The 12001-nt window shown below is 65.4% G+C and overlaps 3 protein-coding genes across 3 annotated transcripts in view; 2 read left to right on the top strand and 1 right to left on the bottom strand.

The window, feature by feature from the left end:
* Positions 1 to 52, top strand: part of EMIHUDRAFT_455963 (hypothetical protein) — a gene marked incomplete at both ends in the record, with an annotated part of 1765 nt that extends 1713 nt beyond the window's left edge. The window contains one exon of the mRNA XM_005785170.1: positions 1 to 52. Within this exon, the coding sequence (XP_005785227.1) occupies positions 1 to 51 (51 nt within the window).
* Positions 53 to 1558: 1506 nt separating this feature from the next.
* Positions 1559 to 3614, top strand: EMIHUDRAFT_112137 (hypothetical protein; the record flags this gene model as incomplete). The annotated part of the gene is made up of 7 exons (XM_005785169.1): positions 1559 to 1784; positions 1870 to 2126; positions 2271 to 2398; positions 2634 to 2670; positions 2762 to 3028; positions 3163 to 3245; positions 3428 to 3614. 7 exons carry the CDS (start codon positions 1559 to 1561, stop codon positions 3612 to 3614), a joined length of 1185 nt encoding a protein of 394 aa, XP_005785226.1.
* Positions 3615 to 9742: 6128 nt separating this feature from the next.
* EMIHUDRAFT_230394 (hypothetical protein) lies at positions 9743 to 10696 on the bottom strand (the record flags this gene model as incomplete). Its single annotated transcript, XM_005785168.1, has 1 exon — positions 9743 to 10696. The coding sequence occupies one exon, from the start codon at positions 10694 to 10696 to the stop codon at positions 9743 to 9745; it is 954 nt and encodes a 317-aa protein (XP_005785225.1).
* Positions 10697 to 12001: the final 1305 nt, after the last annotated feature.

The raw sequence follows: 12001 nt of genomic DNA, 5'->3' as shown, positions 1-12001 counted from the left end.
GCTGGCCCAGTGGGAGATCACCTCCGCCATGTCGCTGCTCACACTGTTTTTGGGGGCGGGCGCGTTTCTAGAGAGAAGACAGCGGCTGTTTCCCCGGGCGTTGAAGAGGCCCCTAGCGATGGAGAGGCAGTCCCACAGGAGGGACACCCAGCCCCCACAGCCCAAGATTTTCCCCCAGCGGGATTGTCACCCCTGTTGAGGGGCACGTCACCCAGGCAGGGCTTTACCTCTGGGGTCCCCTCTGGGGGGCCTTTCCCAGAGGGGTCCATGACGCGTCTTTTGACATGTCCCTCAGGCACGCTGTTTTCGTTCGCCTTTGGGGGGACCCCCCTTTTTTGGGCTTTCGACCCCCTAACGGGCGGCGGCGGCGGCGGCCCTTTGGGTTGAGGCCCCCCCTTTGGCGGAGGCGGTGGCGGACCGGTGGCGGACCGGCGGTAACCCATAAGCGACGTTGGTGCGCCCGCGGCTTGGCACCCCCGGGGGGGGGGGGGGGGGGCGTGGGAGCATGTAGAGAGATAGGTGTGGACGGGTCGCACTCGGCTGTGTTCGAGCGCCGCTGACCGAGAGAGAGAGAGAAAGAGAGAAGGGTGAGGGGTGAGAGTGATTAGCGCTCGAGGACGAAAGGTGGACCTCTGTGGCTTGAGCGTCGCTTGCCGCACCCAATGCCCCCCCCCCCTCTCCCCTTCGCCTGCAGCTGCAGCTCTCGGTCTCGGCTCTCGCGCTGCTTTTGATGTTTGTCTGTATCATGGTTCATGCGAACCTGGTATCGGCGCAGGACATTAAGCCGTTTCGCATTTGCCATATGAGCACCATGAGTAACAAAGAATTTCAACAAGTCATACCGCGAGAGCATTTTGGTTTTTGCCATGGCAGGGACAGGGTGTCTGGCTCGGCGCAACTTTCACGGGCGCGGCTGGGTTGCGTCCACCGCCATCCTGGCGGTAGCCGCCTTGGCCCTCGCGGCGGACGCAGCGGCAAGCCTCGCCTCTGTAGCGACCATCGCCTCCTCGAGCGCTGCGTTGGCCTTCTTTCGCGCGGCCCTGGCCGCCATCTGCACCTCCACCCTCCTCCTCCGCCTCCGCCTCCTTTTCCTCTCTCTCAGATATTCTTGAATATTCTCGACGTTACAATCGCGGCGTCTAGAACGGTCTTGACTAGAGCTTCTCGGAACAGCTCTTTTGCACCTGAACAGTAGGTTTTGGGTCGACGCAGACGGAAAATTTAAGTTTCGGACGTTCCTCGGCGGTTTGGGAGCACAAAACCTCTACTTTAGAGCGGTTTTTGGCCTCCGTCGACCTGCCGCGTGGTGAAAATATTCTCGATATTCGAGAATATTCTCGAGAATATAGAGGGTCTGGGGAGAATATCAGCAAAAGAATATAGATAGTACTTGGCGAGAAAAACGTGTAAAGCCCAAGCTCGTGGCGCCACAGAAAGGCGCCATATAAATAAATAGAGCAGACCCCGCCCCGCTCGAGTGTGCAAAATTCTTTTGTGAACGTGTTTGAATTCTTTTTGATGAATGTATATGTGTCGTGTTTGAATTCTTTTTGTGAATATGTTCGCGCTCGCCGCCGCCGCCCTCCTGGCCGCATCCAGCCTGCGCAGCCAACGCAGTGCTGCCGGCGTCGAGCCGCCCGCGGGCCTCGAGTTCGTCGATCTCAGGCCCGCCGATGCGAGAGCGCTCTCCGCTCTCCTCGACGCCAACTACATCACGTCGGCGGACGGCAAGCTGCAGGTCTTGTACCCGAGTTCGACGCTGCGTTGGCTGCTAAGCTCACCGGGTGCGCGCCAGCACCGCCGAAAGCAGCACCGCGGCCGCCCACGACCAACACCCACCGCCGTGAGCCCGCCGCCCTAAAATTATAGGCGCGACATCCTCGCTGCACCTCGGGCTGGCAGAGCGCGGCTCTCGCTCCCTCGTCGGCTTCGTCGGCGCGATTCCCGTGCCGCTAATCCTGCGCGGCCGGTCCTATGCCGCCGCCGCCGCCGGCGACGGCGGCGACGGCGGCGACGGCGGCGACGGCGGCGACGGCGGCGACGGCGGCGACGGCGGTGGCGGTGGTGGCGGCGGCGGTGTTGGCGGCAGTGCGAGCGGCAGTGCCGTCGAGGTGACACTCCTGTCGGTGCGGCGCGACTGGCGCGGCAGAGGGCTGACGCGCACGCTGCTCGCCGAGCTTCGCACGCGCGCCGCCGCCGCCGGCGTCCGCTGCGCCGTCTGATCGACCGCCTAGGAACCTTCTGCGAACCTTCCCGGAGCCTTCCCACAGGCGTCCGCTGCGCCGTCTACACGACCGCCTCCCGCCGCGGCGCCCCGCTCCTCGAGGCGCGCTGCCACCACCGGCCGCTGCGGCCCGGCCTGCTGGTTCGGCGCGGGCATCTGGGAGCTAGATGCGCAGTCCCCATATCTCCCCATATCTCCCCATATCTCCCCATATCTCCCCATATCTCCCCATATCTCCCCATATCTCCCCATATCTCCCCATATCTCCCCAAGCTAGATGCGCAGTGTAGAAGCTGCCTCCTCCGAGTAGCGCTTGAAGGAGACGCGCAGGCGGCTCTGCACTCGGCTCCGTTCAACACCATGCTTGCCTGATGCTTGTTTGATGGTGGACGGCTGTACTCGACTCTAGGTTCTGGGAGCTACCCGCCGGCGTCTCGGCGCGCGAGGTGCGGAGTAGAGGGAGACCGTCGTTGTGTCGTAGCCCTCCCAGACTTGGGCCCTCCGTGTCCATGACATGGCCGTGACACATCCCACCAGGTGCGGGCGGAGCTCCCCGCCCTCCGGCAAGCAGGCAGCGGAGGGCCAGCGCCACCGCGCCTGCGCCCGGTGCGGCCGTCCGACGCCGCCGGCTGCAGAGCACTGCTCGCCGCCGCGGCGGCGCAGGGCGAGCTCGGGGTGGCACCGGGCGCCGACGCGTTTGCGCACCGCTACTTGTGCGCCCCTGCGACCGTCTCCCTCGTTGCGCCGGCCGATGCCGCCCCCGCGGGCCGCCCGCGCGGGTTCGTCTCGTTTGCGCTGCAGCGGGTGCGGACCGGCCGGCGGCATGTCGTGCAGGCGACCCTCGTCGCTCGGGAGATCTCGGGAGATCTCGGGTGATCTCGGGTGATCGGGCGATCATTGGGTGATCTGGGTGATCTAGGGTGATCTTAGTCGTGCAGGCGGTCCTTGTCGCCTTCGCCGCTGCGCCTGGAGAGAGCGCCTCTCTCCTGCTGCTGGCGGCGCTGCACGCCGCGCGCAGGCGGTGCCGCCGCCGCACTCCACCCCCCACTTGTTTGGTGCAGCCCCAGCCACATCCGTGAACGTTGGCAGCCGGCTCGACGGAGGGGCTGTATTGCAATACAGAGCGAGCCCTCCGAGATGACCCGGGGCGAGGGGCAGTGGCAGCGGTGGCGAGCCTCCCCTTCCCCGCCCTCCCCGCGGCAGGCGCGGCGCCCACGTCTTCAACGCCTTGCCGCTCGGGCAGCTCACGCCGCGCGTGCTGCTTGCGAACGGGTTTGGGCGAGGCGACGGCAGCACCCACGTCTACGTGGAGCGCGCGGGCGGCGACGAGGCGGCGACGCCAGCGGCGGTGCACGACGCGCGGGCAGTGAGCTGGTTGCCGCTACCCTGAGAGCTGAGCAAAACTCAAGAAATGGAAGGAGGGAAATCACCTTTTATTTGAAGAAATAATTCGCGCTCTCGGGCACCGAAGGCCAAGCTCTCGAGTCTCGTGTCCGGCAGTGGGCCCGTGCGCCGTGGGCGTGGCGGCTCGCCGCCGCGATTCTGAACAATTGTCGGAATGAATGTGATCGGTCTCCGGGTCGTCCCGGCGCGTGCCACCGGTGCCGCTTCCTCGCCGATTTCGTCCTCAAGCTGTTAGTCGACAAAGTTGCCCCCGAGCTCCTGCTGCTCGACTGCGCCCTGCGCGGCGGAAGCCGGAACCGGCCCCTCGCGGCCGATACACGATGCGCCGTCCGCCGACACCGGGGCCACAGCGCGCGGGCAACTTCAAAATCTGGTGATTTGATGACCTCGACACCCTGCTGCACTTTGACCTCAACCTCGCGGCCGTCTGCGCGGCTCTTCGAGCGCGACAGATGTCGTCTACGAGGCGGCGGCGAGCGCGGGCGGCGGCGGCGCGGCGGCGCGGCGGCGGATCGCGGCGCTGACAACGGCGGCAGTCTGCGGCACACACGCACGCACGCCTCCTCTCAGCTATTCACTCTCACACCGCCGCCGCACTCTCGGGAGCGGGCGGCGGCGGAGGCGGAGAGGCTGCGGCGGGTGACCACGCGGCGACGGCGCTGAGGGGGCGGCGACCGCGGCGCGACGGGAGGCGGTGCAGCTGCGGGCCTGCGGCGGCTGCCGCAGCCTCGGCTCGACAACAGCTGATGGCTAAGCCTCCCTCCCCTCCCCTCCCCTCCTCCCCGCCCGCCCGCCCGCCCGCCCCGCCCCGCCCCGCCCCGCCCCGCCCCCTCCCCTCGCCCGCGCACTGGCCACCGCACTTCGTATAGGTACTCTCGTCGTATAGGTACTCTCGAGGGTGGAGGGGAAGACGTAGGGCTGCATGCGCGCCTGTCCTGAGGCCCCTCCACCTTCACTACTCGCTGCCTACGTGCTGCCACGAGGGAGGAGGGGAAGAGGTCGGGCGTGCTTGCGCGCCTGGCGCGAGGCCCCTCCCCGAAAGGCAAGTATTAGCCTCATGAAACCGAGGCCCCTCCCCACCGCCCCGATCCCCCCACCCCCTTGCTCCCTTCCCCCCCTCGGGAGGGCCGAAGAGACGCGCCCGTGGGGACCCCGCAATACCCTTCCCCCCTCGGAGGGCCGGACTGAGGCGTCGAGGGCCCCGCTCTTTCCTTCGCATAGCGGCCACTCTTCGGATCGCTGGTCGAGGGACCCGGGGGATGCCCCGCGCGCCTGACCCAGGCGCGAGAAACGAATCTGTCTGCGAGGCGTGGCCGCGCATGCGGTCCGATGGGGAGGAGCGGGGCGGACTACGGGGATCGGCATCTTACACGGCCCTTCCTTGCAGCGAGCCCACTCCAACCCACCCGCGCTAGGTCTCGGGGGACGCAGGGGTCACACCCGTGAAACCCGTGAACTAGCCGGGGCAGTCGGAGAAGGGGCATCCGTGCACTGACGGTCGGCCGTAGGGAAAACACGCCTGCGTGGATCGCGTCACACCAATCCTTGCTACCCAACGCGGCCAAAGGATATCCCCCTCGAGAACCTCGAGAGAGCCAAGAAGTAGGGTCTATCTAGCTCGATCGGAGTGGTTCGACTCCACGCAAACCCGGAGTGGTGAGGGGCTGGTCGCGCGATGGTCTCAGGCCCAGTGAGGTAGTGCATCCGACGGCCCGGATCCTGCTGAACAAGCTCTTCTTGTAGCTCGATCGGTCACACCGCCATCGCCGTCGGGGAGAGGGGGGACGACACTGCCTCGGCAGCGTGCACCTCGATCCTGTACTGTGTTTGTTATGACCCCCCCCAATGAACACACCAGTGAGGGAGGGCGAGACGATCGAGGGGTCCCGTACCATGCGGAACCGACCCTATCCAGTGCTCAAGTGCTCAAGCTCGATCGGTCACAAACTTCCATTTCTCTCAACGCGCTTGCTTTCAATCGCCACAGACGGTCACCACCCCGCCGCTATGACTGCGCTACACGGCCCATACCGTCCGCTGTGCAGCGGCATTTGTCCCACCGGGGTGAATAGTCCAACGCGCTCGTCGGTGACGGTGTCCCTCAACCTGCGCCGCGCTCGGCAAACCCCTCGACAGCGCCTTCGGTGGCATGCATCTCAATGCGACAGAAGCCTGGAGGGCAGCTCCTCTGCTGCTCACACACACACACACTGCACAGATGTCACAGCCTACTGTGCGACTGCCACAGCTGTGACAGCGATGGGCTCTCCCTCACTGGCCCTCAGTCACTTGTGCTGCGGCTTGTGTGAGCGACACTGCTCGGCGACTGCCGGCACACTGTGAGACCATGGGTGCGAGGTAAAACCACGCTACCAGCGCTTGGTCACATCGGCCCCGAGGTAAGATCCGTCTAGACTTTGTTGATGACAACACTCACGCTGGAGCCGAGCAGGAGCGGAGGAGGGCCTGGCGCACAACCCCTGTGCAACTGATGAGGGTCCTTCGCTCCTCCCCCCCCTACTCAAATCTCAATACTCAATACATCGACATCTCTAGGTGCGCTCAGATATTCCCACCCAAGAGTGCACTGCGTGAGTGTGTGCAGAGAGGGTCTGTATGGTGCAGATGCTCTCTGTGCAGACTGTGTGCTGTATGCAACAAGATGTCTCGCCAAAACCGGCGGGGACACGCACGCGCAGCACACTCAGGAGTCAGGTGCGAAGGACTTGTTCAGCGCACTCCACGCCGTGGGGCTAGCAAGCAACAGACAACGGCGACTACATCAAGACAGCGAAAGCCTTCATCCGCGCCGCCGTCAGCGGAGCCACCGCCTCCCACGCGCCCACTGCCGGGTCGTACCGCTCCACCGAGCTGAGCGCGTTGTAGCCGGCACCACCCAACCCACCAACGGCGTACAGCTTGCCGTCGAGCACCGTCACAGCGAGCCCGTCCCGCGCCTCCCCCATTGCAGCCACCTCCACCCACGCATCCAACGCAGGGTCGTACCGCTCCACCGAGACGAGGTCGACGTCCTCGTCGTCGTCGTTGTAGCCTCCCAAGCCTCCCACAGTGTACAGCTTGCCGTCGAGCACCGCCACGGCGGGAGACTCTCGCGCCTCCCCCATCGGCGCCACCGCCTCCCACGCGTTCGTCGCAGGGTCGTACCGCTCCACCGAGCTGAGGAAGCCGTCGTCGTCGTTCTCGCCTCCCACAGCATACAGCTTGCCGTCGAGGACCGCCATGGCGTGAGCCTCGTGTGGTGTCGCCATTGGTGCCACCGCCTCCCAGGTGTTCGCAGCCAAGTCGTACCGCTCCACCGAGCTGGAAGTTGCGCCGTCAGCCTCATTCCTGCCGCCCACCGCGTACAGCTTGCCATCGAGCACCGCCATGCCGACATACAGTCGTGCCGTCGGCATCGGCGCCACAGCCTCCACCTCCCACGCATTCGTGGACGGGTCGTACCGCTCCAGCGAGTTGACAAACTCGTCGTTGCTGTCGTGGCCGCCGATCACGACCAGGCGCGGCCTCTCGCGCTTCTTCAGCGTCTCCTTCCAGCCCGCGGCGCCACGCGCGGCACGTCCCCTTGGCGGCGTGCTCCTTGGTCGGCAGCTGGGCGAGGATGTGCGGGGCGAGGTCCGGCGAGAGGAGGACCTCGGAGAGCACCCACTCGGGCTGCTCCACGAGCAGTGCGGCGTGCTCCTCCGCCACGCGCAGCGCGGCGTCGCTCGCGCCCGCCTGCGCCTCGATGATGGCGCACAGCTGCGCTGGCGAGAGGCCCGCGGCTCGAGCAGCGCGCAACGGTCGCGCCCACCTGTCACCTCGCCTCGCCGGCTGCATCCCGCTCGCGGCGGTCGCCACCATCCCTGGGTCACCGCCACTGCCCCTGTCCCTGCCGCCGCCGTCGCCGTCCGATTCCTCCCCGCCGCCCGGCCTGATCCGCGGCGTGCAACGCCCCCCACGCACAAACATGGGCACGCACCTCGGCATCGCCGACCCCCCAGCCCCCTGCCGCTGCCGCCGCCGTCCCTGTCGCCCCCGCTTCCACCCACTTGCTTTACTGCCGACTCCAAGCGGGAGGCAGCAAAAGCACGCAGACAGAACCCTGAGAACATCGCCATCGTGTAGCAGGCAGGCCTGGCTAGCCGCGTGTTGGGGCGTAGTGTTTGTGTGTGTGGCGTACTCTCTCTCCACTCAGTGTATAGAGCAGCGCACGAAAAACCCACTGAAAAACCTCGAAGCCCTGGGAGCCCTCCCCCTACTGTAAAGATAAAGTAGAGCGGTCGTCACGGAAAAAGCATGCGCGACGCTGCCTCTTTGCGCCGCTCGCTCGCGGCGGCGGGAGACATGGCCGCCGATGCGGCTCGCACTCGCTCGGCGGGCCTCCGTCCCACAGCCGACCGGGCGTGCCAGGGGTCGGCCTGGCGCTGCGCTGCTCGCACGCTGCACTGCGCAAAGCTGCGACAACAAGGGGAGGCTGCTGAGCTTGAGCGTTGAGCAGTGCAGCTGCGGGTGCTCGTGGGAGGCTGTGAGGTGGTGAGAGAGCTGATTGGAGGCGGACTGGTGCTGCGCCAGGGTGCGCAGCATGCTCTCTCGCTCTGTGCTGAGGCATGCTGGTTGGCGCCCAACACAATGCCCTCAGTGTATTGCTCCACGCTGTGCTGGCTGGTACAGTACTACCAATGTGCTGACTGGCGCGCGGGGTGCGCGTCGCCGCGCGTGGCACGGAAGGCTCGAGAGGCGCGGCTGTCGGTCAACCCCGCGGCGCATGGGCGCCGCGGAAGCTGCTCGAAAGGCTGCGGGCATCGCTGCGGCAAAAGCGCCCGTCCTCTGCTTTGCTTTCGCCCGCGTTTTACGACAACTTTCGGTTTATCATAGCCGTCGAACTTACCTCGCTGTTTCTCTTTAGGCGTCTGCAAGCTGCGTATTCTTGTATTATCGTCGAGTAGTACAGGTATTGCGTGGGGGCACTTGGGCGGTGCGTATTCTCGTATCACTAGCTAGCTCCGAGTAGAGGGGGCGTTCTGCAGTTAAGGGGAAACCTGGTACACGGAACTAACCCTCGGAGACCCGTGTTATGGCCCTGCGACCGCGCACCCCCCAGGGCTAGGGCTCTCTAGCCCGCAACCCGATGCCAATCATCTGGCCCGCTGGGTGCGCTTCTGCGCTTCTTAAGGACTTAGCTCCCAGGCCCTGGATGTGCGGTTACTGACTGCACTCCAAGTGCTCCAAGGATACTGGACATGGGTAAAAAGGAACAGGTCCCCGCCCTTGCGATCTTTGTGCAGGGTTCTTTGGATCTTTGCGGGTTTGGTCGGCGACTAGCCGGGGTCGTCCTCCCCCCCCGATGCGCGCGATGGTTGGACTAGCACTAGCCGTCTTCCACATGGTCCCTCGGGTCCCTGCTGCTCCTAATCTCTTCGTACATCCTCCTGCTGATCTCCGCAAAGTCCGACGCTCCCTCCCTCGTCTCGCCCTGCGCGTCTGCTCCGCCTCCCCGTCGTCTGCCCTGCGTCGTCTGGCGACTGGTCCTCCATAGTCGGTTGAGGTCGCCGCCCGGAGCTCGTGCCTCTTCCCAACGTCCCTCGGCGGCCGATGCCTGATGAAGATTAGGCCCGACGGCAAATTTCTTCAAAATTTCGCAGGCGCTCCGCGCCTGCATATTTTGAAAAATAAATTCGATAAAATTGGGGCCAGGGCCAACACCCGCCAGCGCCTCCTGCGCGCGTGTGTTCTCTGTGTGTGTATCTCTGTCTCACCTGGCGGTGTACATCTTGGTCTTGCTTCGCTTTAGAAGATCACCTTCGTCGCTAGATTCGGCCAAGTTCGGACGCAGAGACAGCTCGAGCTGGGTCGGGGTGCGGTAACCGGTGTCGGGCGCGCGACAGCCTGCACATGGTCTCGGTCTGGTGTGGACGGTGATGCAGTGGCCAGTGCACACACGCGACGCGCACGCACGTTCTGTCAGCCACATACTCCAGTCTGCGGCTTCCCGCGGCGCTGGGGTCGGGTCGCGTCGGAACCACACGGGTTCGGTCGACGGACAGCTACTAGAGGCGTGGGGATTGTGGAGAGGGCCGTGCCAATGCGGAGGGCGGCAAAGGCGCACGCCGTGGTTCACGTGATGCCCTCGTTCAACAGGAAATCGAGCGCGCCAGTGATTGCGGCAACCTGCGCGTCGTTGCAGATCTGGTCGCTCGCTCGCGGGCTGTCGGGGTACACCTCGGTCGTGGTGCAGTACGCGGCGGCAGCGACGCTCGCGCACAAGCCAAGCTCCTTCACGGGATAGTTGATCACGCCCTCCTGCACTATTGGCGAGCCGATGATGTTGCCCGCCTCGTCCGGCGGCGCAATGTGCGTCACGCGCTTGACCGCGTCGATCACGGCGGCCTGGAAGGACGGCTGCGGGTTGAGAGAGTCTCCAACCACGTAGAAGCCGTCGGGGATCGCAGAGACAAAGTAGGCACCGGCGGCGTCGAGAGCGAGGCCATCGCGCGCGAACTTTGCAGGGCGGAACTCCAGCTTGTCCGCATCGGTCGTCTCGTGCAGGTCCACGTGGACCAGCCACCGCTCAACCTCCATGGACGCCACGAGCTCGATCAGTGCCTTGGACTCCTCCGAGCTCCCATCCGCAAAGGAACGGTTGGGGTCCACGGCAAACGCATTCCACCTCTGGATCGTCTCGTACCCCCAGGGGCTCACGCATGGACAGACGAGCAGGTTGAAGCGCTCGACGAACCGGTCGGGCAGCGTGTGCAAAAATTGGAGCGCCCCCTGCACGCCGCTCGTCTCGTAGCCGTGAACTCCGCCCGTCACCAGCACGCTCGGCTTGGCTGCGGACCAGCCCTTTGTTCTGACCGAGAAGAGCGGGTACCGATCTCTCGGCCAAGCCTTGCTCGGCCCCGAGAGCGCGCCGTACTCCCGAACCTCAAAGCGGTCGTGTAGGGCCGTGAGCTTGTCGAGCACGTCGGCGGTGTAGGAGCGCTGCACCTCGGTCGAGGCCAGCCAGTCGGCGCGCTCCTTGTCGCCCCATGGCGTGCCGGGCGTGCCGATGCGATAAGGCGTCGCCATGGAGGGCACTGTTGCTTGGGGGAATGTTGTTGCACACACGCTCTCTCTCACGCGCGTGCCCACCCTACCTACTACCTATTGATTGAGCCGTCGCTCGTACGTCGGCGGGACGCACGAATGAAAATTTGAGAGTTACCCCGTGGTGATCGGTGATCTGTGAGGGTCCGCCCGCAGGCGCATTTTGTATACCGAGGCGGTGCCCGGTGCCGAACCTACCTTAAGACAGCATTGTAGATCCCTGGGCGAGGGTGGTTGGAGGGAAAAAGTCCCCCGTCGGGTATCCCGGCTCGGCGCGGCCGCGTCCTCCTCTTACCTTCCCCGGGCACAGCCTTTTTCGTGAAGGGTCGGTGCGTGTGAGAGAGAGAGGTGCGTGTCGTGACCCCCTGGAACACCCTACGCTCCCGCACATCTCCCACTCCGTCGGCGTCTTTTTGCCCTGGGACCCTCCCTCCCTTCCTGCGGGTTTTGAAAGTATAAAATATTATCGTTTTCCCCGTCCCTCTCCCCCTCCCCCCCTTCTCACCCCCGCGACCACACCTCGATCTTCTTGGGCAACAGCTGGTTCGACACGTCCTCTCCGTGTCCTAGGCAGCCGCTCCCGCCCTTGCCCCAAGTAAAGACAGCGCCGTCGGCGGTTAGGGCGAGGCCGTGGTCTTCCCCCGCCGACAAAGTGACGACGCGCTGGCCAGCGAAGGCCTCGACCGCCTTCGGCAGCAGCTGGAGCTGCTCGTCGCCGTGGCCCAACTGGCCATAGTCTCCATCGCCCCAGCTCCAGATGGCTCCTTCAGCGGTGAGGGCGAGACTGTGGTTGCCTCCCACCGACACAGAGACGACGCGCCGGCCAGTCAAGGCCTCGACCTGCTTCGGCAGCAGCTGGTCCTGCAGGTCGCCGTGGCCCAGGCTGCCGAGTCCGCCAGCGCCCCAGCTCCAGACAGCGCCATCGGCGGTGAGGGCGAGGTTGTGCGTGTTTCCAGCCGACACAGCGACGACGCGCTGCCCAGCAAAGGCCTCCACCTTCTTCGGCTGCCACTGGTCCTCCTCGTCGCCGTGGCCCAAGCGGCCAAAATCTCCAAGGCCCCAGCCCCAGACGGCGCCGTCGGCGGTGAGGGCGAGGCTGTGCATTTCTGCTGCCGACACAGCGACGACGCGCTGCCCAGCAAAGGCCTCCACCTTCTTCGGCAGCAGCTGGGTCTGCGCGTCGCCGTGGCCCGACTGGCCGTGGCCCAGCCGGCCACCGTATCCATAGCCCCAGCTCCAGACAGCGCCGTCGGCGGTGATGGCGAGGCTGTGAGCGGCTCCAGCCGA

Source organism: Emiliania huxleyi (assembly GCF_000372725.1).
Source record: "Emiliania huxleyi CCMP1516 chromosome Unknown EMIHUscaffold_163, whole genome shotgun sequence".
Taxonomy (NCBI): domain Eukaryota; phylum Haptophyta; order Isochrysidales; family Noelaerhabdaceae; genus Emiliania; species Emiliania huxleyi.
This window is presented reverse-complemented; position numbering and strand designations above follow the sequence as displayed.